We start from the raw sequence: 27,699 nt of genomic DNA on the forward strand, positions 1-27,699 counted from the left end.
GCCGAAAGGGGAGGGTTGCTTGGTACAGCACAGCTCAGCACAGGGCAATTCAGCCCAGTTGAGAGTGGCACACTGTGGAGGAGTTCTGGACAGGTCAGCAGGAGGCTCCTGGACAGAGCATAAATAGGTCACTGAGGACCCTTGATCCTAGCTCAGAAGTCTGGTGGCAAAACAGGCCATTTTTGAGACCTACCATCCCTGGCTGGGACGGCAAACTGCCAGCTAGAGAACCACCCAAAAGACAAGCATGACTTAGCCATGCCATCCCAACTCAGGGAGAAAGCCCAGGGTGGTGAGGAATCCAAAAGCCACAGAGGGCTCAGAACAGAAAGTCAGAGACCTGGCCCCTATCCCCCAGCACAAGAGGCTTTCAACAGTGACCCCTGTGCCCCAGGAGCCGACTTCAACTTTTAAAGTTGAAAAATGGCTACAATGTGAATGAGAAACAGAAAAGGACCCTTATCATTGACAGCTTCTATGGTGGAAGGGAAAACCATAAGAAAAACTCAGATGAGTTTGTCAAAATGCCTACAAGTGAAGCCACAAGTGGGAAGATGATCTTGTCTCAAGACCAAAAGGCTTTTAAAAATCAAATAAGAGAGGTGGAAGAAACATGGGAAAAGAAATGAGAATTATGCTGGAAAAAGAAGCACAAAAATTGGTTGAAGAAAACAATTCCTTAAAATATACAATTGGACAAATGGGAGAAAAAAATTGAGCAAATGGAAAAGGAAGTGCAAAAGCTTACTGAGGAAAATAATGCCTTAAAAATTAAAATTGGGCAGATGGCAGCTAATGACTCCATGAGACAACAAGAATCTGTTAAGCGAAATCAAAAGACTAAAAAAATAGAACAAAATGTGAAACACCTCATTGGAAAGACAACTGATCTCAAAAATAGATCCAGGAGAGATAATCTAAGAATTATTGGATTACCTGAAAGCCATGATCAGAAAAAGAGTCTAGACACCATATTCCAGGAAATTATCAAGGAGAACTGCCCTGATGTTGTAGAATCAGAGGATAAAATAGTCATTGAAAGAATCCACCAATCACCTCCTGAAAGAGACCGCAAAAGGAAAACTCCAAGGAATATAGCCAAGTTCCAGAATTATCAGGGGAAGGAGAACATACTCCAAGCATCCAGAAAGAAACCATTTAAATATTATGGATACACAGTCAGGATTGCACAGGACCTGGCAGCTTCAACATTACAGGACCAGAGGGCTTGGAATATAATATTCAGGAAGGCAAAAAAGCTTGGATTAAAACCAAGAATCAACTGCCCAGCAAAACAGCATTCTCTTTCAGAGGAAAAGATGGACATTCAATGAAATAGGGAAGTTTCAACGTTTCTTGATGAAAAGACCAAAATAGAACAGAAAATCTGAGCTTCAAATATAAGACTCAAGAGAAGTGTAAAAAGGAAAACAGGGGGAAAAAGTAATTCAATAAGGTGAAATTCTTTAAATCCCTACAAGAGAAGATAATACTTTTAACTCTTGAAATCTGTTTCTCCATTGGGGTATTGTTATTAAGTTGACTTTGATGTGATAATATAAAGAAACTCCAGTGGCAGAATAAAAGGAGAATGGGGTAGGAAACAGAGGAGGAGGTGGAATGGGGTTAATTACATCATATAAAGAAGCACAAAAAACCCTATTATAATAGAGGGAAAGAAGGGAGGAGTGAGCATTGTTTCAACCTACTCTCATCAGATATGGTTCAGGGAGGGAATAACATATACATCAATTTGTATAAAGAAACTTACATTACTCTTTAAGGAATTAAAAGGGGAAAAGGGAAAGGGTGGTACTGATAGAAGGGAGAGCAGAAGCAGTGGAAGTGAGTAAAAAAAAATTAATTTATCCTAATCTGTAAATGTTATAACTGTGGGCTATATAAAAATTATATCTATACGAAAAATTATAACTTCAGAAAAATTATAATTGGGCCATAAGTCCCATCTGGGTCACCATTCAAATGTAAAAATATTATATTAATTGGGACTAATCTGTGGAATTTTGACTGGCCGGCTATCTGACTGCTATTAATTGCCTAAAGCAAGTCTGTTGGGGGCCATTTAAAATTTTCCACACTGCTTCTCCCAAATTGACAAGCAAATGCCTCTTTTAATTAAATAATCAAAGCAGGGTTTATATAGAGAAATAAATGTAAGAGATAAGGGTAAAGAAATGCAAAGTTATACTACCTGACTGCTTTTAATATAATAAGGGCTGTTGCTGCCTCTTGCCTTGCTGCCACTGAGGCTTGAAACCACACCTTGTTGGACGGGTTCACCTTCAGTCCTCTCCAACTTTCTCAAACTCTTTTTTTCCCTCACTCCATCTCCCCTGCACTTCTTCTCCCACCAATCTCTCAGTGTCTCTAAACCCTTGCTAGCTCTCCTTTCACTCTCACTGGAAAAATCCCCCTCTCGCTTTCACTGCTCCTCTCCTTTCTTCTAACTCCAAGCCCCCTTCCCTTTGTTGACCCCCCTGAAAAGGCCTTTAGCATCCTCATTCCTCTGGCATCTCCATACCTTCTCGCTAGCTCTTTCTCCAACCCCTTGCAAATCCCTAGCATCTCTGCCTCCCAGGCTATATATCCCTTCTCTCAGGTGAAACTCGGGCTGCCCCACCACCACCCAGAGCCTGCCAAACCCCATGCTGTCCACGCTAGGAGCTAGGGGCCAGGCAAAGCAAACCACAGCATCTCTCTGGTCTTTCATGGGCTCATTTTAGCCCGGCTCAAAGGCCCCCTGCAGCTGAAAAGGAGGGGGAGGGACAGCTCTACTCAGGGAACCTGAGGCTAATTTTAATGCCTACAGAAGAAGGGAAAGAAAAGGAAGGGCAGCTGATAAAAGGCAGGGCAGATTGAGGGAGGCAGTGGTCAGAAGCAAAACACTGGTAAGGAAGAATAGGGTAAAAGAAGAAAAAAAGAGTGCAAATGAAGGGGAAAAGAGGATAGAGGGAAATGAACAGTTAGTAATCTTAACTATAAATGTGAATGGGATGAACTCAAAAACAAATAAGAAAGAAGTTAGAGAAGTAAATAGTGTTAGAAAAGATAGGTATAATAGATGTCTAGAGAAAAAGGAAAGGGGATAGAAAGGAATATACTTTTTTCTCAGAGGTACATGGCACATATTGAAAAATTGACCATGTATTAGGGCACAAAAACCTCATAGTCAAATGTATAAAGAGAAAAAGTACTTGCATTCTTCTCAGATCATTATGCAATAAAATTTACATGTAATAAAGAACTGTGGAAAGGTAAACTGAAAATTAATTGGAAACTAAATGATTTCATCCCCAAAAATGAATGGTTCAAACAACAAATCATAGAAATGATCAATAACTTCATCCAAGAGAATGACAATAATGAGACAACATACCAAAACCTTTGGGATGCAACCAAAGCAGTTCTTAGGGGGAAATTTTTTATCTCTAAATGCTTACATGAATAAAATGGAAAAAAGGGAGATCAATGAATTGGGTATGCAACTAAACAAGCTAGAAAAAGAACAAATTTAAAATCCCCAATTAAATACTAAAGTAGAAATCCTGAAAATCAAAGGAGAAACTCAAAAAATTGAAAGTAAGAAAAACAAAGAATTAATCAATAAAACTAAGAGTTGGTTTTATGAAAAAAATTTAAAAACAGATAAAACTTTGTTAAATTTGATTTAAAAAAAAAGAAAGTAGAAAACCAAGTTATCAGTATCAAAAACAAAAGGGGTGATTTCACCACCAATGAAGTGGAAATTAAAGCAATAATTCAGGGCTCTTTTATCTAAATGTATGACAATAAATTTGACAAACTAAGTGATATGAATGAATATTTACAAAAATGCAAATTGCCCAGATTAACTGAAGAGGAAATAAAATCCTTAAATTAGCCCACTTTAGAAAAAAAATTGAACAAGCCATCAATGAACTTCCTAAGAAAAAATCTCCAGGGCAAAACGGGTTTACAAGTGAATTCTACCAAATATTAAAAGAACAATTAATTCCATAATATACAAATTATTTGGCAAAATAGGTGGAGTTCAACCAAATTCCTTTAATAAAACAAATATGGTGTTGATAACCTAAACCAGGCAGAGCCAAAACAGAGAAAGAAAATTACAGGCCAATTTTCCTAATGAATATCAATGCAAAAATCTTAAATTATTAGCAAAGAGATTGCAACAAGTGATCACCAGTATACTACACTATGACCAGGTGGGATTTATATCAGGAATGTAGGGATGGTTAAACAATAGTAAAACTATCAACATAATCAACTACATCAATAACAAAACTAACCAGAATCATATAATTTTCTCAATAGACACAGAGAAAGCATTTGACAAAATATAACACCCATTAATATTAAAAAACACTACAGAGCATAGGAAGATCTGGAGCTTTCTTTAAAATAATAAGCAGTATTTACATAAAGCCATCAGCAAACATTATATGTAACGGGGATAAATTAGACACATTTGCAATAAGATCAGGAGTAAAACAGGGATGTCTATTATCACCTCTATTATTTAATAATTTACTAGAAATGTTAGCTTTAGAAATAAGAGAAGAAAAAGGAATTAAAGGAATTAGAATAGGCAAGGAGGACACAAAACTTTCAGTCTTTGAAGATGATATGATGGTATAGTCAGAGAATCATAAGGAATCAACTAAAAAACCACTCAAAACAATTAACAGCTTTAGCAAAGTGGCAGGATATAAAATTAATACACATAAATCATCAGCATTTCTAATACATGATCAACAAATTCAGCAGCAAGAGATAGAAAGAGAAATTCTATTTAAAGTGACTGAATACAATATAAAATACTTGGAAGTTTACCAGCCAAGACAAACCAAGGAACTTAGTGAACAAAATTACAAAGCACTAATCACACAAATAAAATCAGATCTAAATAATTGGAAAAATATCAATTGCTCGTGGATAGGCCAAGCTAATATAATAAAAATGACATTTTTATCTAAAGTAATTTACTTATTCAGTGCCAGACCAATCAAACTACCTAAAAATTATTTTATAGAGCTATAAAAATAATAAAATTCACCTGGAAGAATAAAAAATCAAGAATATCAAGGGAACTAATTGAAAAAACAATGTCCAGGAAGGTGGGCTAGCAATGCCACGTGTGAAGCTATACTATAAAGGTGCAATCATCAAAATTATTTGGTACTGGCTAAGAAATAGAGTCAATAGATCAGTGGAATAGGTTAGGCACAGGAAACACAGTACTAAATGAGAATGGTAATCTACTGTTTGATAAACCCAAAGACTCTAGCTTCTGGGATAGGAACTCAGTATTTGACAAATACTGCTGGGAAAACTGGAAGATAGTATGGCAGAAACTAGGCATAGACCAACATCTTACACTGTATACCAAAATAAGGTCAAAAGCTATACATGGTTTAGACATAGAGGATGATACCATAGGCAAATTAGGGGAGGAAGGAGTATTTTACCTCTCAGATCTACGGAGAGGAAAACAATTTATGTCCAAATAGGAAATAGAGAATATTATGAAATGCAAAATGGATGATTTTGATTGCATTATATTAATTTTTTTGTACAAACAGAAGCAATTCTGCCAAAATTAGAATGGAAGCAAAAAGCTGGGAAACAATTTTTAAATCCAGTATTTCTGATAAAGGCCTCATTTCCAAAATATATTGGCAGAATCGGAGGGGGTGGAGTCAAGATGGTGAAGGAAAGACAGTGAGCTCTCAAACTCATGACATAATCACTCCAAAAAACATCCAAATGATGCCATAGGACAATTCCTGGAGCATCAAAACCACAGAAAAACATGCTGAAATCTTCTTCCAAATAAGGACAGCTTGGAAGGTCAGAAGGAGGGGGGTGCTGTACTGATAGAGGAATGGAGCCAAATCCCATAGTCACCCTGACACAGATCGAGTCCCAGGAAGACCTCACCAGAGAAAGAGACCCCACCCCAGAGCCTCTGAATCAGCTGCAGGGCCAGTGTCTTCTGGAACTAAGCTCACAGTCTGGTGAGAGGGCTGAGCCCATGGCAGGGGGGAGATTACAGGGATCTATGCTGGTGCTGAGGCAGAACATGGGTTTTTCACGACTGCTTTGAACCAGGTGGTAGGCTTGAGTAGCAGTGGACAGGAGGAGGGGGAGCATAGGTTCATTGGAGCTGACAACCACAACACACAAATCTGGTTAATTAGCAAATTGGTTTTGGGTCATCTACAGACCAGGGAATAGTCCAGGCAAGTGATGAACCTGCTATTCCTTAAATCATACTACCTGGGACCTCCTGAAGCTTGGGATAGTACAGCCTGGAAATAGTTCCCCACTTTAAGGAGCTAAAAGTCAAGTAAAAAAAGGCAAGATGAGCAGACAGAGAAAGGTGAGGACCATAGAAAGTTTCTTAACTGAAAAGAAAGATTGGGGTTCACCCTCAGAGGAGGATGGCAATGTCAGGGCTCCTATATCTAAAGCTTACAAGAAAAATACAAATTGGTCTAAGGCCATAGAGGCACTCAAAAAGGACTTTGGAGATAAAGTTAGAGAGGTAGAGGAAAAAATGGAAAGAGAAGTGAGGGTGATGCAGGAAAGACATGAGAAAAAAGTCAACAGCTTGAAAAGCCAAATTGGCCAAATGGAAAAGGAGGTACAAAAGCTCTCTGACAAAAATAATTGCCTAAGAATGAGGATTGAACAAATGAAAGCTAGTGACTTTTTGAGAAAACTAGAAACAATAAAGCAAATCCAAATGAATAAAAAACAAATAGAGGACAATGTGAAATATCTTCTTTGAAAAACTGCTGACCTGGAAAATAGGTCCAGGAGAGATCATTTGAAAACTATTGGTCTACCTGAAAACCATGATCAAGCTTAGATATCATCTTCCAAGAAATTGTCAGGGAAAATTGCCCTGATGTTCTAGAAGGTAAAATAGAAATTGAAAGAATACACCAATCACCTCCTGAAAGGGATCCCAAAAGGAAAACTCCTAGGAATATTATAGCCAAATTCCAGAGCTCTCAGGTCAAGGAGAAAATATTGCAAGCTGCCAAAAAGAAAGAATTCAAGTACTATGGAGCCCCAGTCAGGATAGCACAAGATCTAGCAGCTTCTACATTAAAGGACCAAAGGGCAAAGGAATTGGGATTACAACCAAGAATCACCTACCCAGCAAAACTCCTCATAATGTTTCAGAGGAAAAATGGGACTTTAATCAAAAAGAGGACTTTCAAATATTTGTGATGAAAAGGCCTGAACTGAAAGGTAAATTTGACCCCAGAGCCTCTGAGTCAGCTGAAGCATCAATGTCATCTGGAACTAAGCTCACAGTCTGGTGAGAGGGCTGAGCCCTGGGCAGGGGGGAGACTACAGGGGTCTGTGCTGGTGCTGAGGCAGAACATGGGTTTTTCACCCCTGACGAGAACCAGGAGGTAGGCTTGAGTAGCAGTGGCCCAGGTAGGGGAGGGGCACAGGCTCATCAGAGCTGACAGCCACAGCACACAAAACTGGTTGATTAACAAATTGGTCTGGGGTCATCTACAGACCAGGGAACAGACCAGGTGAGTGAAGAACCTCATGCTCCTTAAATCATACCACCTGGGACTTCTGAAGCTGGGGATACTGCCACCTGGAAACAGTGCCCCACTTTACGGAGCTAAAAGTCAAGTAAAAGAAAGGCAAGATGAGCAGACAGAGAAAGGTGAGGACCATAGAAAGTTTCTTCAGTGACAAGGAAGATCAAGGTGCACTCTCAGAGGAAGATGTCAACATCAGGGCCCCTATATCTAAAGCTTCCAAGAAAAATTTGAATTGGTCTCAGGCTATAGAGGTGCTCAAAAAGGACTTTGGAGATAAAGTTAGAGAGGTAGAGGAAAAAATGGAAAGAGAAATGAGGGTGATGCAGGAAAGACATGAGAAAAAAGTCAACATCTTGAAAAGCCAAATGGAAAGGCTCTCTGATGAAAATAATTGCCTAAGAATTGGGATTGAACAAATGGAAGCCAGTGACTATAAGAGAAACCAAGACACAATAAAACAAATCCAAATGAATAAAAAAAAAAATAGAGGGCAATGTGAAATATCTTCTGAGAAAAACTGCTGACCTGGAAAATAGGTCCAGGAGAGATCATTTGAAAATTATTGGTCTACCTGAAAACCATGATCAAGAAAAGAGCTTAGACATCATCTTCCAAGATATTCTCAGGGAAAATTGCCCTGAAATTCCAGAAGCAGTAGCTAAAATAGAAATTGAAAGAATCCACCAATCACTTCCTGAAAGGGATCCCAAAAGGAAAACTCCTAGGAATATTATAGCCAAATTCCAGAGCTCTCATGTCAAGGAGAAAATATTGCAAGCTGCCAAAAAGAAAGAATTCAAGTACTGTGGAGCCCCAGTCAGGATAGTGCAAGATCTTGCAGCTTCTACATTAAAGGACCAGAGGGTATGGAGTATGATATTACTGAGGACAAAGGAACTAGGATTACAACCAAGAATCACATATCCAGCAAAACTCAGCATAATCTCTCAGTGGAAAAATGGGAATTTAATGAAAAAGAGGACTTTCAGGTAGTCATGATGAAAAGACCTGAACTGTAGGGCAAATTTGACTTTCAAAATCAAGTCCCTGGAGAAATATATGAAAATTGGAGTTGGGGGAACTACCTAGGGTCATGCAGTGGGTGACTCTCTTGTGTATGAGGCTGGGTTTTGGCTGGTATACCCCTGGGTCCAGGGTGGATGCTTTGTCCACTGTGTCACCTAGCTTCCCCATGATGACATCTTTAGGGTTAAATAGAGCGGTGAAGGGAATGCACTGTGGGAAGGGGAAGGGCAGAGGTAGCATGGGGTGAAATCCCACATGAAAGAAACAGGAAAGAGCTTATGGAATGGGGGAAGAGATGGGGGAGGAGCAAGGCAGCAAGTGCATTTTATACTCACTGTCCAAGGAGCTCTCTAAGATTGATCTGACTGAGGGAAAAGCCTCATTGAGATGCTCTATACCAATGAAATTACAGCTTAAGTTTTAAAAAGAGAAGATCTTCCAGGTGAACTGAATATGCCTTTTTTTTTTTTTTGCACATTTGAACCACATAGTTTGTGCTCACTGATTTGATTTCATTTTCTCTTCAATACAGCCAAGTTAGGTTCCTGTTAGTTGCCTCAAGGAAGGATTAATACACACTTGGGTGGAGTAATCTATTTAATCTGGGCAGTAACTGAGCCTAACACTCATCAGAATTGGCTCCAAGACCTCAATCTCATCAGAATTTGCTCAAGGAGAGAATAACATACACATTCAATTGGGTGGAGTAATCTATCTAACCCTGCAGGAAAATAGATGGGGAAGGGGATAAAGAGGTAGGGGCAAAAGAAGGGAGGGCAAGAAGGGGGAAGGTAGTTGGTGCAATGGATAAAGCACCGACCCTGGATTCAGGAGGACCTGAATTCAAATCTGGCCTTAGACACTTAATACTTACTAGCTGTGTGAGCCTGGACAAGTCACTTAACCCTTATTGCCCCATCAAAAAAAAAAAAAAAAAAGGGAGGGCAGACTGGGGGGGGGCAAATCCTTTTTGAAGAAGGATAGGGTGAAAGAAGATAGATAATAGAGTAAATATCTTGGTGAAGGGAATACAATGGAGGGAAACCATTAACAATAGTAAACATAAAAAAGAGAAAGGGAATGTCTATCAATTAAGGAATGACTGAAGAAGCTGTGGTATGACTGTAGTGGAATGGTATTGTGCTATAGGAAAAGGCAAACAGGAAGATACCAGAAAAACCTGGAAAGACTCATAATGAACTTATATATAGTGGAGTAGAACTGGGAGGACATTGCGCATAGTGACAACAGTATTTTATTCTCAGCAATACAGTGATCCAAGACAATCCCAATGGACTAATGATGAATTATACTATCAACCCCTCTAGAAAGAACCGATAAAAAAAGCACTTTTGGATTGTACATATATAACCTGGTTGATGTCTTGTGGAGGCAGGAGGAAAGGAAGGTAGGGAGAAAAATTTGGAACTCTAAATCTTATGAAAATGAATGTTGAAAACATTCGTGTAACTGGAAAAAATAAAATAAATGTTTGTTGCAAAGAAAAAAAATAAAAAATTAAAATATATAGGCAACTAATTCAAATAAGAGTGCAAGTCATTGCTCAACTGAGAAACAGTCAAAGGATATGAGCAAGCAGTTTTCAGGTGAAGAAATTAAAGCTATATATTGCCACATGAAAAATGCTCTAAATAACTATTGTTTAGAGAAATGAAAATTAAAACAACTCTGAGGTACCATCTCACACCTGTCAGATTGGATATGACAAAAATAGAAAATAATAAATGTTGTAGAATCTGTGGAAAAATTGGAACACTAATGCATTTTTGGTGGAGCTGTGAATTGATCCAACCATTTGAGAGAGCAATTTGGAACAATTCCCAAAGAGCTATGGGACTGTACATACCCTTTGACCCAGTAATACCACTACTAGGTCTGTGTCCCAAAGAGATCATAGAAGAGTGAAAAGGACCCACATGTACAAAAATATTTATAGCTACTCTTTTTGTGGTGGCAAAGAATTGGAAATTGAGGGGATACCAATCAATTGGGGAATGGCTAAACAAGTTGTGATATATGAATGTAATGGAAATACTATTGTGCTGTAAGAAGTGACAAGCAGGAGGAGTTCAGAGAAACCTGGAAGGACTTACATGAACTGATGCTGAGTGAGATGAGCAGAACCAGAACATTGTAGCAATACCAGTTTAAAGGCCAAATTTAGTAATGGAAGAGTTAATTGGGGAGCTTGCCATAGTATTAAGGTAAGAAAAGAAACAGCCTCTTTCAAAAACAAAACAGTTTTATTAATGGGACAATGAGAAAGAATTTAAATCTCTGGGCTAAAAAGGCCCCACACACCCTGAACTTGCCTCCAGCCCAGCTAGCTCCAAAGAGCTAGCTTTGCCTCAAAAAACACAAACTCACAACTACCTGAAATCTGTGACTTTAAGGAGAATTAGCTTGCAGTCTCTTCTGTTTTGGTCCAAAGGTCAAACACCAACAGCTCCTCTAACTGTCTGCCTTCCTTCCCCGTACCTCTCAGAAAAACTCTCCTCCGAAAAAACTCCCCTCTCCCTCTCTTCCTCTAACTGCCTCTGTCTCTCCCACAGGAAGGGGTGGTTCTTAGTCATGTTCTTAGTCTCAGCACACCCACATGGGCTGTCCCCATTATAATCTGGCCAGGAACATGTGTGTAGGGGGGGAGATATTAGGGGAAGCTTGGTTACTTAGTTTCAATAAATGTTCCCTGTGGTCAGAGTTCCTCTTGTTTGTTCAATTATCTCCCAAAGTACACCCCATCTTCTCTTAGGCTTTTCAAGCTTACATTTTTTCAGCCTGACAATAATGAAGCAAAAATAACGTTATGAAAACCCCAAATCACAATTAATTCCTTACACCAGCAACATTGTGTGATGATCAACTGCGATAGACTTGGCTCTTCTCAGTAGTGCAGTCATCATAGACAATTCCACCGAATTCATGATAGAAAATGTTCTCCACCACCAGAAAAAGGAACTGTGGATTCTGAATACAGATTGAACTATATTGGTTCTACTTTTTGGCTGTTTTTTTTTTCTTTTTGATCTTTTTCCCTTGTTTTCTGATTCTTCTTTCACAATATGACTAATGCAAAAATATATTCAATGTTATTGTACATATATGACCTATATCAGATAGTTTTCTGTCTTGGGGAGGGTGGGAGAAAAATTTGTAACTCAAAATCCTATGAAAACAAATGTTGAAAACTATCTTTACATGTAACTGGAAAATAATAAAATACTTTTCAGAATTTTAAAATTGTTGTATAAAATATAAACTATGACCAAAAAGGAAAAAAAAAACCTGGATGTCATATTTCAAAATATTCTGAAAGAAACCTCTCTAGTTTTTGTAAAAAAAATTTCATTTATTTAGAATTTTATTTTTCCTCAATTACATATAAAAACAATTTTTAACATCCATTTTTGAAATTTTGTGCCCCAAAGTCTTTTCTTCCCTCCCTCCCCACTCCCTCTTCCCTCCTTAAGAACTTAAGCAATTCCAATATAATGTATACATGTGTGGTCATGAAAACATTTCCATATTTGTCTGGTTGTGAAAGAAAATAGACAAAAAAATTAAGAAAAATAAACTAAAAAAAAATATGCTTCAATACGTATTCACATACCATCAGTTCTGGGGATAGATAACATTTTTCATCATCAGTCCTTTAGAGTTGTCTTGGATCATTGTATTGCTGAGAATAGCTTAGTCATTCACAGCTGACTATCTTACAATCTTGATATTATTTTGTATACAGTACATTTTACTTTGCATCAGCTGTTGTAAGTCTTTTCAGGTTTTTCTGAGAGCATCCTGCTCATCATTTTTTAGAACACAATAATCTCATCCCACAATTTGTTAAGTCATACACCAGTTGATAGGCTCTCCTCAATTTCAAATTCTTTTCACTAGAAAAAGGCTGTTATAAATATTTTTTGTACATATAGGTCCCCTAACTTCTTCTTCTTTTTTTTTTTTTTTTAGTGAGGCAATTGGGGTTAAGTGACTTGCCCAGGGTCACACAGCTAGTAAATGTTAAGTGTCTGAGGCCGGATTTGAACTCAGGTCCTCCTGAATCCAGGGCCGGTGCTCTATCCACTGCGCCACCTAGCCGCCCCCCCAACTTCTTTTTTATCTCTTTTTGGATACAACCTAGTAGTTGCGTTGCAAGGTTTTATAGCACTTTGGCCATAGTTCCAAATTGCTCTACAGAATGTTTGAATCAGTTTACAACTCTACCAACAGTGCAATAATGTCTCATTTTCCCCATATCTCCTACAGCTTTTAATGTTTTCCTCTGCTGTCCTATTATTCAATCCAGTAGGTATGAGGTAGTACTTGAGAATTGTTTTGACTTACATATTTCTAATCAATAATGAGTTAGAGGGCGGCAGAGCCAAGATGGCTGAGAGGAAGCAGCAAGCTGCCTGAGCTCTCCTTCTGTTCCCTCAAAACGAACATTAAATCAAGCCTCTGGACGGATTCAGAAACTACAGAACCTGCAAAGAGACAGAGAGACACAGTCCTCCAACCAGAGATCATTTAGAAGACTTCAGGAAAAGGTCGGTCTGACTCGGGCAAAAGGAAGGCCCAGCGCAGGGCAGCAACCCAGCGCCGAGGGGGTCGGGGCAAGTCAGCAGGAGCTGCGGGCCACAGCCGAACAACTGAGGCTCCCGGAACCTGGTTCAAAAATCTGGTGGCCAAGAAGGACAGTGGAAAGACCCACCTGCACCGGCCGAGAGGGCCACAAACGGGTCAGGCGGGATCAGACGCCAGGGTCAGGCGCCTGGCTGGCCGAGCACAATCAGACAGGAAGTGCAGGGCGGGGGATCTCCACACACCATAAAGGCCTCAGAGTAAAAGCCCGGTCACACAGCACCTATACCCCTGCACAAGAAGCCCAAAACAGGGACCCTGGTGCCCCCAGAGCAGACCTCAACTTAAAAAATAAATAAACAAGTTGCAATAATGAGTAAGAAGCAAAAAAGAGCCCTCTCCATTGAGAGCTTCTGTATCAATAGGGAAGAAGTCAACACAAACTCAGATGAGGACAATAGCCTCAAATTGTCTACATCTAAAGCCTCACAAGGGAAGGTGAATTGGTCTCAAGAACAAAAAGTCTTCCTGGAAGAGCTCAAAAAGGATTTTAAAAATCAATTGCAAGAGGTAGAAGAAAAATGGGGAGAGAAATGAAAGCAAAACAAGAAAACTATGAAAAAAGAATCAGCAGCTTGGAAAAAGAAGCTGAAGAAAACAAAGCCTTAAAAAATTCATTTGGCCAAATGGAAAAAAAGCTGCATAATCTCACTGAAGAAAACAATACCTTAAAAATTCACTTAGCCAAAATGGAAAAAAAGGTGCATAATCTCATTGAAGAAAACACTGCCTTAAAAATTAAAGTTGGACAGTTGGAAGATAAGGAATCCATGAGACACCAGGAATCAGTCAAGCAGAATAAAAAAAATGAAAAAATAGAAGAAAATGTGAAATACCTCATTGGAAAGACAACTGATCTGGAAAACAGATCCAGGAGAGACAATTTGAAAATCATTGGACTGCCTGAAAGCCATGACCAGAAAAAGAATCTAGACACCATATTCCAGGAAATTATTAAGGAGAACTGCCCTGATATCATAGAATCAGAGGATAAAATCATCATTGAAAGAATCCACCGATCACCTCCTAAAAGAGACCCCAAAAGGAAAACTCCAAGGAACATTGTAGCCAAATTCCAGAATTATCAGGTGAAGGAGAAAATACTCCAAGCAGCCAGAAAGAAGCAATTTAAATATCATGGAGCCACAGTCAGGATTGCTCAGGACCTGGCAGCTTCAACATTAAAGGACCGCAAGGGTTAGAATATGATATTCTGGAAGGCAAAGGAGCTTGGATTGCAGCCGAGAATCTATTACCCAGCAAAAATGTGCATTTTCTTTCAGGGGAAAAGATGGACATTTAATGACATTGGGGACTTTCAATCTTTCCTGGTGAAAAGACCAGAACTGAATAGAAAATTTGATCTCAACATACAAGAATCAAGAGAAGTATAAAAAGGTAAACAGAGGGGAAAAAAAAAGGTTACCCTATTAGGTTAAACTGTTTATATCCCTACACAGGAAGATAATACTCATAAGTCTTAAGAATTGTAAATGTATTTGGGCAGAGAGAAGGACTTTATATAGAGGGTATAAATATAAATTGTCTTTGATGTGATGATACAAAAGAATTAAGGGGTTAAAAAGGGAGTCTATGGGGAGGAGAGGAAAGGGGAGGTGGAATGGGATGAATTATATCATATGAAGAGGTGGAAAAAAACCTATTACAATAGAGGGAAAGAAAGGAGGGGGGAACATTGTTTCAACCCTATTCTCATTAGATTTGACTCAAAGAGGGCATAACATATATGTTCATTGGGATAAAGAAACTTAACTCATTCTTTAGGGAAACAAAAGGGGAAGGGAAAGGGGGGGACTGATAGAAGGGAGGACAAAAGCAAGGGAGAAAAGGGTAAAGAAAAGAGAGGGGGGTGATAAAAAGGGAGGGCAGATCGGGGGAGGCAGGGGTAAGAAGTAAAACGTCGGTGAGGAGAAATAGAGTGAAAGAAGGGGGAAAAGTAAAAAGGGGTAAATAGAATGGAGGGGAATAGACAGTCAGTAATAATAACTGTGAATGTGAATGGGATGAACTCTGCTATAAAACGGAAGGGAATTGCAGAGTGGATTAAAAACCAGAACCCTACAATATTCTGTTTACAAGAAACACATTTGAAGCAGAGAGATACACACAGAGTAAAGGTAAAAGGCTGGAGCAGAATATATTATGCCTCAGCTAAAGTAAAAAAGGCAGGGGTAGCAATCCTTATCTCAGACAAAGTGCAAGCAAAAATAGATCTCATTAAAAGAGATAAGGAAGGAAATTACATCTTACTTAAAGGTACTATAGATAATGAAGTACTATAAATATTAAATATGTATGTGCCAAGTGGTATAGCATCCAAGTTCTTAGAGGAGAAGTTAAATGAGTTACAAGAGGAATTAGACAGTAATACTATACTAGTGGGGGATCTGAATCTCCCCCTCTCAGAATTAGATAAATCTAGCCAAAAAATAAATAAGAAAGAAGTGAAAGAGGTGAATAGATTACTAGAAAAGTTAGACATGATAGATGTCTGGAGAAAATTGAATGGGGATAGAAAGGAATATACCTTTTTCTCAGTAGTACATGGCACATTTTCAAAAATTGACCATGTATTAGGGCACAAAAACATCATCGTCAAATGTAGAAAGGCAGAAATAGTAAATGCATCCTTCTCAGATCATGATGCAATAAAAATTACATGTAAGAAAGAGCCAGGGAAAAGTAGAATGAAAATCAATTGGAAACCAAATAATTTCATTCTAAAGAATGAATGGGCCAAACAAGAAGTCATAGAAACAATCAATAACTTTATCCAAGAGAATGACAATAATGAGACAACATACCAAAATCTATGGGATGCAGCCAAAGCAGTGCTTAGGGGAAAATTTATAGCTCTAAATGCTTACATGAATAAAAAAGAGAAAGAGGAGATTAATGAATTGGGCATGCAACTTAAAAAGCTAGAAAAAGAACAAATTAGAAATCCCCAATTAGACACTAAATTAGAGATCCTGAAAATTAAAGGAGAAATTAATAAGATTGAAAGCAAAAAAACTATAGAATTAATCAATAAAACTAAGAGCTGGTTTTATGAAAAAACCAATAAAATAGATAAAATATTGGTTAATTTGATTTAAAAAAAGAAAGAAGAAAACCAAATTACCAGTATCAAAAATGAAAAGGGTAATGTTACCACCAATGAAGTGGAAATTAAATCAATAATTAGGAATTATTTTGCCAAACTGTATGCCAACAAATTTGACAATCTAAATGAAATGGATGAATGTTTACAAAAATACAAACTGCCCAGGTTAACTGAAGAAGAAATAAAATCCTTAAATAAACCCATATTAGAAAAAGAAATTGAACAAGCTATTAAGGAACTTCCTAAGAAAAAATCCCCAGGGCCAGATGGGTTTACGGGTGAATTTTACCAAACATTTAAAGAACAATTAACTCCAATATTATACAAATTATTTGGAAAAATAGGTGAAGAGGGAGTTCTACCAAATTCGTTTTATGACACAAATATGGTGGTGATACCAAAACCAGGCAAAGCAAAAACAGAGAAAGAAAATTATAGACCAATTTCCCTAATGAATATTGATACTAAAATCTTAAATAAGATATTAGCAAGGAGATTACAGCAAGTGATCACCAGGATAATACACTATGACCAGGTGGGATTTATACCAGGAATGTAGGGCTGGTTCAACATTAGGAAAACTATTAACATAATCAACCACATCAATAAGAAAACCAACCAAAATCATATGATTATCTCAATAGATGCAGAGAAAGCTTTTGACAAAGTGCAGCACCCATTCCTAATAAAAACACTAGAGAGTTTAGGAATAGGTGGAGCTTTCCTTAGAACAATAAACAGTATCTACCTAAAGCCATCAGCAAGTATTATATGCAATGGAGATAAATTAGAGGCCTTCCCAATAAGATCAGGGGTGAAACAGGGATGTCCATTATCACCCCTATTATTTAATATTGTCCTAGAAATGTTAGCTTTAGCAATCAGAGAAGAGAAAGGAATTAAAGGAATTAGAATAGGCAAGGAGGAAACAAAACTATCACTCTTTGCAGATGATATGATGGTATACTTAAGGAATCCTCGAGAATCAAGTCAAAAATTACTTGAAACAATGAACAACTTTAGCAAAGTAGCAGGATATAAAATAAATCCACATAAATCATCATCATTTCTATACATGACCAACAAAGTCCAGCAGCAAGAGATAGAAAGAGAAATTCCATTTAAAGTAATGGTAGATAATATAAAATACTTGGGAGTCTACTTGCCAAGACAAACCCAGGAACTCTATGAACACAACTACCAAACACTCTTCACACAAATCAAATCAGATCTAAATAATTGGAAAGATATCAATTGCTCATGGATAGGCAGAGCTAATATAGTAAAAATGACAATGCTGCCTAAATTAATTTACTTATTCAGTGCCATACCAATCAGACTACCTAAAAATTATTTTATACAGCTAGAAAAAATAATAACAAAATTCATCTGGAAAAACAAAAAATCAAGAATATCCAGGGAAATAATGAAAAAAAATTCACAGGAAGGTGGGTTAGCGGTACCAAACCTGGAGCTTTACTATAAAGCGGCAGTCATCAAAACTATCTGGTACTGGCTAAAAAATAGAGTGGTAGATCAATGGAATAGGCTAGGCTCAGGAAATGCAGTAGTAAATGACACTAGTAATATAGTGTTTGATAAACCCAAAGACTCCAGCTTCTGGGATAGGAACTCAGTATTTGACAAAAACTGCTGGGAAAACTGGAAGATAGTATGGCAGAAATTAGGCATAGACCAACATCTTACACCTTATACTAAAATAAGGTCAAAATGGATACATGATTTAGACATAAGAGTTGATACCATAGGTAAATTAGGAGAGAAAGGAATAGTGTACCTATCAGATCTTTGGAAAGGAAAACAGTTTTTGACCAAACAAGAGATAGAGTATATTACAAAATGCAAAATGGATGATTTTGATTATATTAAATTAAAAAATGTTTGTACAAATTTGTACAAAAATGCATCTCCCCCATCTTCCTCTCCACTGTATAAATTTTTTCTTCTTTCTTTTATGTGAAATATTTTATGCCATTCCACCTCTCCCTTTACCTTTCTCCCAATGCATTCCTCTCTCATATCTTTGCCTTCTAAGTATACTCCACCCAGCTGCCCTAATAATGAGATAGTTCTTATGAGTTACAAGTATCATCTTTCCATGTAGTAATATAAACAGTTTAACATTTGAACATCTCTTATGATTTCTTTTTCCTGTTTACTTTTTTGTGCTTCTCTAGGATCTAGTATTTGAAATTCAAATTTTCTATTCACCTTAGGTCTTTTCATCATGAATGCCTGAAATTCCTCTTTTTCATTGAATTCCCATTTTCCCCCCTGAAGGATTATACTCATTTTTGCTGGGTAGGTTATTCTTGGTTGTAATCCCAGTTCCTTTGCTCTCCAGAATATATTCTATGCCCTCTTTTTCTTTAATGTAGAAGCTGCTAAATCTTCTGTCATCCTGACTGTGACTCCATGATATGTGAATTGTTTCTTTTTGGCTGCTTGCAATATTTTTTCCTTGACCTGGGAGCTCAGAAACTTGGCTACAATATTTCTGGGAGTTTTTATTTTGGGATCTCTTTCAGGAGGTGATTGGTGGATTCTTTCAATTTCTATTTTAGAATATCAGGGCAATTTTCCCTGACAATTTCTTGGAAGATGATGTATAGATTCTTTTTTTTTTTTTTTGATCAAGGCATTCAGGTAGTTCAATAATTTTCAAATTATCTCTCTTGTATCTACCTTCCAGGTCAGCTGTTTTTCCAATGAAATATTTCACATTGCCTTCTATTTTTTCATTCTTTTTCTTTTACTTTATTGTTTCTTGAATTCTCATAAAGTCACTAGCTTCCATTTGCTTAATCCTAATTTTTAAGGAATTATATTCTTCAGAGAGCTTTTCTACCTCCTTTTTCCACTTGGGCAATTTGGCTTTTCAAGCTGTTGACTTTGTTTCATGATTTTCTTGCATCACCATCATTGCTCTTTCCATTTTTTCCTCTACCTCTTTTACCTTATTTTCAGAATACTTTTTGAGTGCTTCTATGGCCTGAGACCAATTCATATTTTTCTTAGAAGCTTTGAATATAGGAGCTTTGACTTTGTTATCTTCTTCTGAGGGTGTTTTTGTCACCATATGGTCAGACTTTTTTTTTGTTTGCTCATTTCCCCAGCCTATTTCTTGACTTTTAAGTCTTCGTTAAAGTGGGGCACTGCTTCCGGGGCTTAGAATGCACTGTTGAAGCTTCAAGGGGTTTGTGCAGCTGTTTTCAGGGATATTTCTAAGAAATTGGTAAGTTTTTATTTCTTCCAAGATAGTATGATTTAAGGAAAGGTATGTTTGCTATGCTCCTTTCCTGTGGTCTGGTCTGCAAGTAACTGCAGGCCTGCTTTTCAGCCCTGGAACTATGAGCATAACCTGACTCCACTGTGACCACAAGCTCCACTATACTTGTGCTCATCCCTGGCCTGGGATCCCACCCAAGACTGAGACCAGGATGTGAATATGAGCAAAATAATAGAATCCTGTCTCATTTCTATCAAAGGGATTCCTGTAATTTCCTTCTGGCCAATTGTTTGACCCCCTTACAGTCTGTGGGCTAAGAGTTCCAGAAGCAGTTGTTGCCACTGCTGATTCAGAACTCCCAAGGCCTGCTACTGGTTTGCTGGGTCTGGGTCTGGGTCTGCACTATTGTGGCCTGTGCTAGATTGTGCTTTACTTTTATCCCAGTACAACAGACCTTTCTTGCCAACCTTCTAAGTTGTCTTTGCATATAAAATTATTTCACCCTGTCTTTTTGTGAGTTCTGCTGCTCCAGGAATTGTCTTATATTATTTGAAAGTATTTTGGGGGGTTTGGGGAAGAGCTCAGGAACTAACTGCCTTCCCTCTACCATCTTGGCTCTAACCTGTCTAGGTTTATTAAAAATCAGAGGAGAAAGGCAAACTAAAAAATGAAAATTCCCCAAAATAGTCTAAATTAAGCTCCTGAAAAATACCAAAACCAGTCAGAAAGAGTTTAAGTGTCAAGAAGTCAGTCCAGATTACACAAGAATTAGGAGCTTCAAATTTATAAAAAAGGAAACTTGGAATACAATTTTCCAAAAGACAAAAGAAATAGGCTTAAAACCAAGAATAACTAACCCAAAATAATTTCTATTCCTAGCGACATTTGAAGAGATAGAGGACTTGTTACCCATTCCTGATAATAAAATCAGGGGCAAGGGAACACTTAGTTGAAATTTTGAAATAGAAATATAGGATTCAAGAGAAACAAATCAGAACGAATTACAGAAGGGTGAATTTATAACTTTCACAAGGTCCTCTCAGAATAATAATTTCATGAAGGGGTCATAGAAGAAGTTAAATAAGACAGTCCCTAGAAGTTGATTTACTGTGTTTTGATTACAGTTTTTTAAAAAGGAAGGGGTTAAGGTAATATGCTGGTTAATAAAAGGAGGTAGATAGGAAGACACCTCACAAAACCAGGAAGTGGGAATCACTTGAAATTCACTTTTGTATGAATCAGTCAATAAAGAGTGCAACACACATAATTTGATGCAGAAATACAATCAAGTAGAATACGAAAATAAGAGGGATAAAGGAAAGAAAGAAAAGAGAATGTAGTTTCAGAGCGAGGTCAGTCATAAGCGAAACTAACTCCAAACTTGAGGGATGAAAGTTGAAGATGGGATTTAGAGGAAAAAAAAGAGGGATAAGAAAGTATGAATGATATCTGGGTAAAGGAAAGGGAAGTTGGTCAGAGGAGCAGAAGAAGGCTGCATCAAATCTAGAAATATAGAACAATGGGGCTGGGAATACTTCTCTCATCAATGAATTCTTCATAAAAAGAATCACGAGCAAAGAGAGTAGAAAAATAGAATAGGATGGGGGGTGGAAAAAGAGAATTAACAGTGAATATGAATGGTGAATATGAATTAAGAAAGAGATAAAAAGAAATAGGATAACAGAATAGATTCAAAAGCAAACTCCTAGAGTATTTGTTTACAAGAAACATAAAGATTCACATCTAATTAAAATAAATCAATGACCTGTGTTCCAGGCATTGTGCTAAGTGCTAAAAATATAAAGAAAGGAAAGAGAACAGTTCCTGCCTGTGAGGAGCTTAAAATTTAATGTGAGAGGCAACATGAAAACAACTATGTGCAAGCAAGCTATATACAACTTAAATGGGAATTAATCAACAGAGAGAGGGCACTAAGATTAAGAGGGCTTGGGAAAGACCCTGTGGAATGTGGGAATTTAGCTGAGACTTAAAGGAAGCCTGGAGTTGAAGAGTGATAGCATTCTAGGCATGGGGAATACCCAATGAAAGTGCCATGAGTTCAGTAATGGAGTGTCTTGTTCTAGAAATAGCATAAAGGCCAGTGCCACTAGATCAGAATACAGAGCGGAGTGGGGAGGTAGATGGTGGAAGACTAGAAGGTAGAAGGTGGAGCCTAGGCTGTAAATAAAAACAGAGGATTTTGTATTTTATTCTAGAAGTTAAATAGAGAATCCTTGGTGAAAGACTGGGTAAGGAGATGAAAGATAATGACGAGTAGAAGTTGACACCTCAGTTGCAAGCTTGAGAAAGATGGTGGTGCTCTTTAGAAGTTTAAGAGGGGGAAAATTTTTGAAGGCAGTTGGAGAGGTAAGACAGGAGATCAGCAGAGAGATTAATGCTGGATAAGTAGACTTGAGAAATTCTTTTTCACACTGGTGTTTTTTTCAGAGCTAGTTCTGGGGGTTTGGAAGTTTTCAGTGCTTCCAAGGTGGTATGATTTGGGGAATGATGAGGTCACCACTGGATCAAAATGTCAGTTATGTGTTAGAAATTAATGTTTTTCAGGACTGAATTATAAGAAAAGTCCTTTGATATCATCTTTAAAGCTTGGCATTCTGAGGAGGGAAGAAAATAGTAGGTAAGGGAAGGACCAGGAAATGAAAGCAAATTAATTAATCTTTTTCACAGTATTTTTAAGATATTCAGAACTTCAAACTTTTATTTTGCTTACTGAAAGGCAAAGAATGAAAAATAACTAGTTTTCCCTTGAGTTGGTGTTTCTTGTTTCTTTCTAGCCCACATCAAAGTCCTTAGTCCTCATCGTTTTGATACTAGCTCACTGTTTGCTCAAGGTACATGTGAACATATGCAAATAATTAGAAAGATCTTAGAGCAAGTCAATATAAAGAAACTTCTTATCATTTTTATTACTTCAGTCATTATCTCTAACCCTTACAATGTTTTTCAAGACTATTTATAAAATTTTGATAAATTCTGTTTTTCAATAAGACAATGACATAGCAAATTATGATCCCTGGAAATATACTTAATAATACTGATAATGAGGAAATATTGTATTTAAAAATTGCAAGCTGCTTTTACAATTTTATTATAACAGAATACACTACAAAACTTCCATTGGGTATGTAGAACCTAAATATTCATATGCTTTAGCTGAAATATTTGCTTAAAATCTGGCTACACATGTCCCTGATATGTTGTTATAGTTATGGCTCTAAAGACAGAATTCTCTCCTCTCTAAGTTCAAGTTTAATGTTGGGACAAAATGAGGCACTCATGAATCACTAAACATTTAACAAAGGAGGTTTACTTTCCCCTAACACAGTAAAGATACAATAGTATTTAACTTTTCTGGATATGGCCTGCTTCTGGAACTCACCTGACCAGTCAGTCATCCAAATATAACAACTCATATAGTCTCAGGAACCCACTCAGTTTAAAAGAGATGGAACCCACATAACTTGAGCTCTGTTTTGGCCCTAAACCAGGAAATTGTGTCATAGAAGTTGGAGGCAATGAGGGAAAGAAGTTTCACCAGAGAATCTACAAGGGAAACTGAAGAAAGTTGTGTGGGGGTTGTGTTTAGGAAGAAAGCTGTGTCAGGATGAGGGGAGCTGTATCAGAAAAATACTGTCATACCGCATACCTAAAATCTTTATTTAGTGCTATAAATTTAATTGACATAATTGTTATTACATGGATACAATTTCTTTGCTCCAAAGAATTAGCTTTCTGCTTTCATTATCTTGTGATTTTTTTTGATGCCTGAATCCATTTCCTGTGCCAAGCAGTATTAAAGTATTTCTTTCAATTTCAAACTCAAAAATCCATCAAATCTACAGTACATCTGTTATTTTATGCGTGTTGGTATTCCTGCCATCAGTAATATAGCTTGTAACCCATACTGCTTATTCATTCTATGTGATTCTTATCCATGCTCTTCTAATGACTGCATAAAGAGGATCAACCCAACTTGTTGGACTCATTTTACTAGATCTTTTTACATTTAAAAGATCTAAGTGTAGCACTTGTAGACACCTGAGATTTTTCTATCCATATACCAACCTCCCTGACCATTTCTTTCCAATCATATCTTTGATGTTTTCTTCTGCATAAGGTGGTCCTTTTCCAAACTCCACCCTCACCCCATCCTATACAGGAATCCATCCAGAACAGTTGGATTTCAGTCTAGTCTCTTCCTCATATTCAATTCAGTATTCAATTCTTCATATTCAATCCCAACTCATGTTGTTTTCAATCATTTACAGTTGTGTTCTACTCTTTGTTACCCCCATTTGGGGTCTTCTTGACCGTGGTTTGTCATTTCTTTTTCCAGATCATTTTACAAATGAGTAAACTGAGGCAAACAGGGTTAAGTAACTTTCCCAGGCTCACACAGCTAGTAAATGAGGCCAGATTTGAACTCAGGAAGATGAGTCTTCCTATTTCTGGGCCCTGCACTCTATCCACTGTACCACCTACCTGCTCAGCTAATAGTCTTTCTATAGTGCTTGTCTTTGATCAAATATATTAATTCTTTAAGTCAATTGACTGTTCATTAGGAATAATAGCTAGATTTTTCCCATGTGAATTGTTATTTAGATTTGTGTTTAATAAAGCAAAATACTTCTCTTTATTCCACATTTCATTGTTATGCAATATACCAAATACTTCTTTAGCTAATGTTATCAGATAATAGCCACATAATAAAATTATCATTTTTTTCTACCTTTCTTATGGCATTGAGCCTTTTGAACAATAAATCTCACCAAAAAAAGTTTGTAACCACAGGCTGGTTCCACAAACTAGAAGTCAAAAAATTAATAAATAGGGATGGTCATAATTGTTGTGACATCTCTTTATTGCTGCAAATGAGAAAAGCCAAAATTTGCAATTGTCTTTGTTTTTTATAAGAATATTTCCAAATAAACAAGGAATACTTTTGAAATGCATATAATGTTTCAAATTTAAAGTTATTTAACAATGAGACAAATAAAATTTTCAAAAAATTGAACCAAACATATTATCTATATTTTCTCACCTTAAATATAAATATAATGTAAAAAGAGGAAAGCGAATGCTTAATTATAATTGGCTAATTATTTTTTAACACAAAAGAACATATTGTCAGTTTTAATTTTGACAGAAAATGGAGAAAATATACTTTTTTGGAACTTGAGTTTCAGAAGAAAGAAGACATTGAAAGTTTAACAAATAGTTTATGGAAGATATTCTAACTGGGATAAATTATGACATTTGTGTTCCTACCTGGGTAAAGAAGGGCTCATAAATTTCAACTCCTTTATCAGATCCTTGCAGTAAGACTTCCTGGCCACGTCTCCAGCTATAGCGAACAGGTGGATTGGAATTCGCAACACACCGAAGGAATACTGTTCTCTCATAGTAAAACTGTTCTTTAGCTTCACCTATGCTTTGATGAACAGTAACTACTGGATCATCCAAATCTAGGAATAAGAACAACCAAGGTAATCATGACTTGCAAAACTTCTATTATATTGTAAACAAAATTCACAAGCTGATCAGAGAATCCAATTCCTGAAATGATGATGAATCATTTCAAAAGCAATATTCCAATATATTTGTGAAATACCTGAATAATATTTCCTAACAGTGTGAGAAAGGAAAAACAAGATGCCTTTTAGTAGCTTGAATTTATATATAAGGAGGAGTTACACTGATTACATTTGCAATTAGTTGAGATACAGCTTTGACAACAATACAAAGACTCCCTAGCATGTAACCCTAGGTCACAGAGCAAGTTTCAACACAGCTGAGATTAGAATATAAAACTCTCAAACCCCATTTGAGGTTTTCTTAGCAAAGATATTGGAATGGTTTGACATTTCCTTTTCCAGGCCATTTTCAAGATGAGGAAATTGAGGCAAACAGAGTTAAGTGACTTTTCAGGGTCACACAGCTCATGTTTCTGGGCCAAGTATGAACCCAGGTCTTCTTGACTCCAGGTCCAGCACACTCTCCACTGTGCCATCTAGCTGTCTTTCTCACACAATCTGTATACAAAATGTAGAAAATAGCACATTGCCAACTCCCTACTGTGGTAGTGATAAGAAAATCAGAGAATTACAGATTGGCAGAGCTGCAAGGGAACCAAGAGATCATTTTTTCTAGCTAGAAAAGTAGGCGGCAAAATGGATAAAGAGCTGACCCTGGAGTCAGGAAAACCTGAGTTCAAATCCTGCCTTAGACAATAGCTGTATGACATGTAAATTGAGAACAATCATAGAACCTGCATATCAGTATTATTGTGAGGACAAAAGTGGAGGCAAATACTTGTTCACTTTTCCAAATCTCTAATTTTATGAATGACGAGAAAGAAGTGAAATGATTTTCCCCAAACCATAAAATGTCAATATAAGAGACATAACATAAATTGAGGTCTTCTGATTCCAGTATTATTGGACGAGTCCTATGATTCAGGTTTTCAAATTGAAATATAAGCTTATTGCTTTTAGGCACAATGTTTGCTATGCCATCATGCCAAATTGCTCAAAAATAAATGTAGATATATTCTGGATAATGAGAAGTAGATAGGAGAGTATAAATCTATGACAAATTAATTTTTCACAAAGATAAATAAAAATGAATCATATATTTTATCTGTTAGAGTATGACTTTTGCATATTTTCCTTAGAAATATTCTCTTCTGATGTGTTGCCATCATGTTAGAACTCCAAATATTTGTGAAGCAATGGGCGCCTTGAGAAATCAAAATAAATAGAAGAATAAAAAGATAAAAAATTAAAAGATGGCTTTGTAATTAAATGTTTCCTTTCAATCTAATATTCTGAGACTATTAACATTAAAATAATTTTAAAAGAACATTAAAAATATCCAATTTCACTGTACATTAAAGAGTTATGTCTTCCTTAGAAACTTGAAGGATCAATCAACTTAAATTTAGTGTACCCACCCCCAATTTTTAATTAGTAGGAATTTATCTGTAGATACTATAATCATGTTAAGAAAATATTTGATACTCTTGATCATTTTAAAACCTCGAGGCTTAAAAATGGTTTTTTTGTGTATTTCCATGGTCAACATTTGTTCTCATTCTTTAGGGTTGTAATGAGTGCCATTTATGGCCTCACTAACATAATATAACACAAAGAGGAACTTCATGAGTACTCCACAAAAGGGTGAAAAGGACTTCTAGGAGCTGTGAATTATCCCCTTTGATACATGCATGGGCTCTAAGCTTGTGTCCATATTTCTCTGTGCTCTGCATGTACTGGTGTCAGACTGATGGAGGCTGGGATTGGGGAGTGTATTTAACACCAAATGTATCAACTATGCTGCCACAGTAGCTACCTGTTCCTAAAAGCTAATTAACTCTGGTTAGTTAATTGATATGAACTGATAATCATGGTAACAAAAACATTGGTCTGGTCCTAAAGGCTAAAATATTAAAAAAGACATACTTCAACCCCTCAGCACTACACTGGAGGTAGGGGTAGGGTGGTGGGAGAGTGTAGCAACTGCCCAGAGTAATCAAACATCTCTGTGTAAGTGGGGGATGTGCTCTTGAACTAACTGAAGTGATAAAGGGAACAGAGGGCCCTTTGGCTTGTGCTATGAATAGGAAGGCAGAATTAGGGAAAATGGCAGGGAATGAATGGTGATAATATACTATAGGGCAACGATTACATTGAAAGTTATCATTAATGTAATTGATTCAAATTAATAAGAATAGCTAATAAATAAATATATAACACTAATACTTCAGTCACACTTTCAATTTCTATTAATTTTTTTTATTCTACTATGGTCTACATTATATTATGTAAGCTTCACCTACATTTTTTAAAGTAGCAATATTTTTCTGCTGCCTTATTTTTCCCTTCATTTCTCCTCCCTTCCTTTCCAGAAAGATATTTGTAGAAAATAAAAATAAGAAAAATTTCAGCAAAATCAATCAAATTAGAAAAAAAGAGTTATATGCAATATTCCACAATCTTGGATCCCTCACTTCTGCA

At 36.9% G+C, this 27,699-nt stretch overlaps 1 protein-coding gene across 1 annotated transcript in view; it reads right to left on the reverse strand.

Annotated features, from left to right (window-relative positions):
- Positions 1-27,699, reverse strand: part of MDGA2 (MAM domain containing glycosylphosphatidylinositol anchor 2) — a 707,950-nt gene that overhangs the window by 457,435 nt on the left and 222,816 nt on the right. The window contains exon 4 of the mRNA XM_043986356.1: positions 24,953-25,149. Coding sequence (XP_043842291.1) covers positions 24,953-25,149 — 197 coding nt within the window. The remainder of the gene's footprint in view (positions 1-24,952; positions 25,150-27,699) is intronic.

Source organism: Dromiciops gliroides, chromosome 2 (genome assembly GCF_019393635.1).
Source record: "Dromiciops gliroides isolate mDroGli1 chromosome 2, mDroGli1.pri, whole genome shotgun sequence".
Lineage (NCBI taxonomy): Eukaryota > Metazoa > Chordata > Mammalia > Microbiotheria > Microbiotheriidae > Dromiciops > Dromiciops gliroides.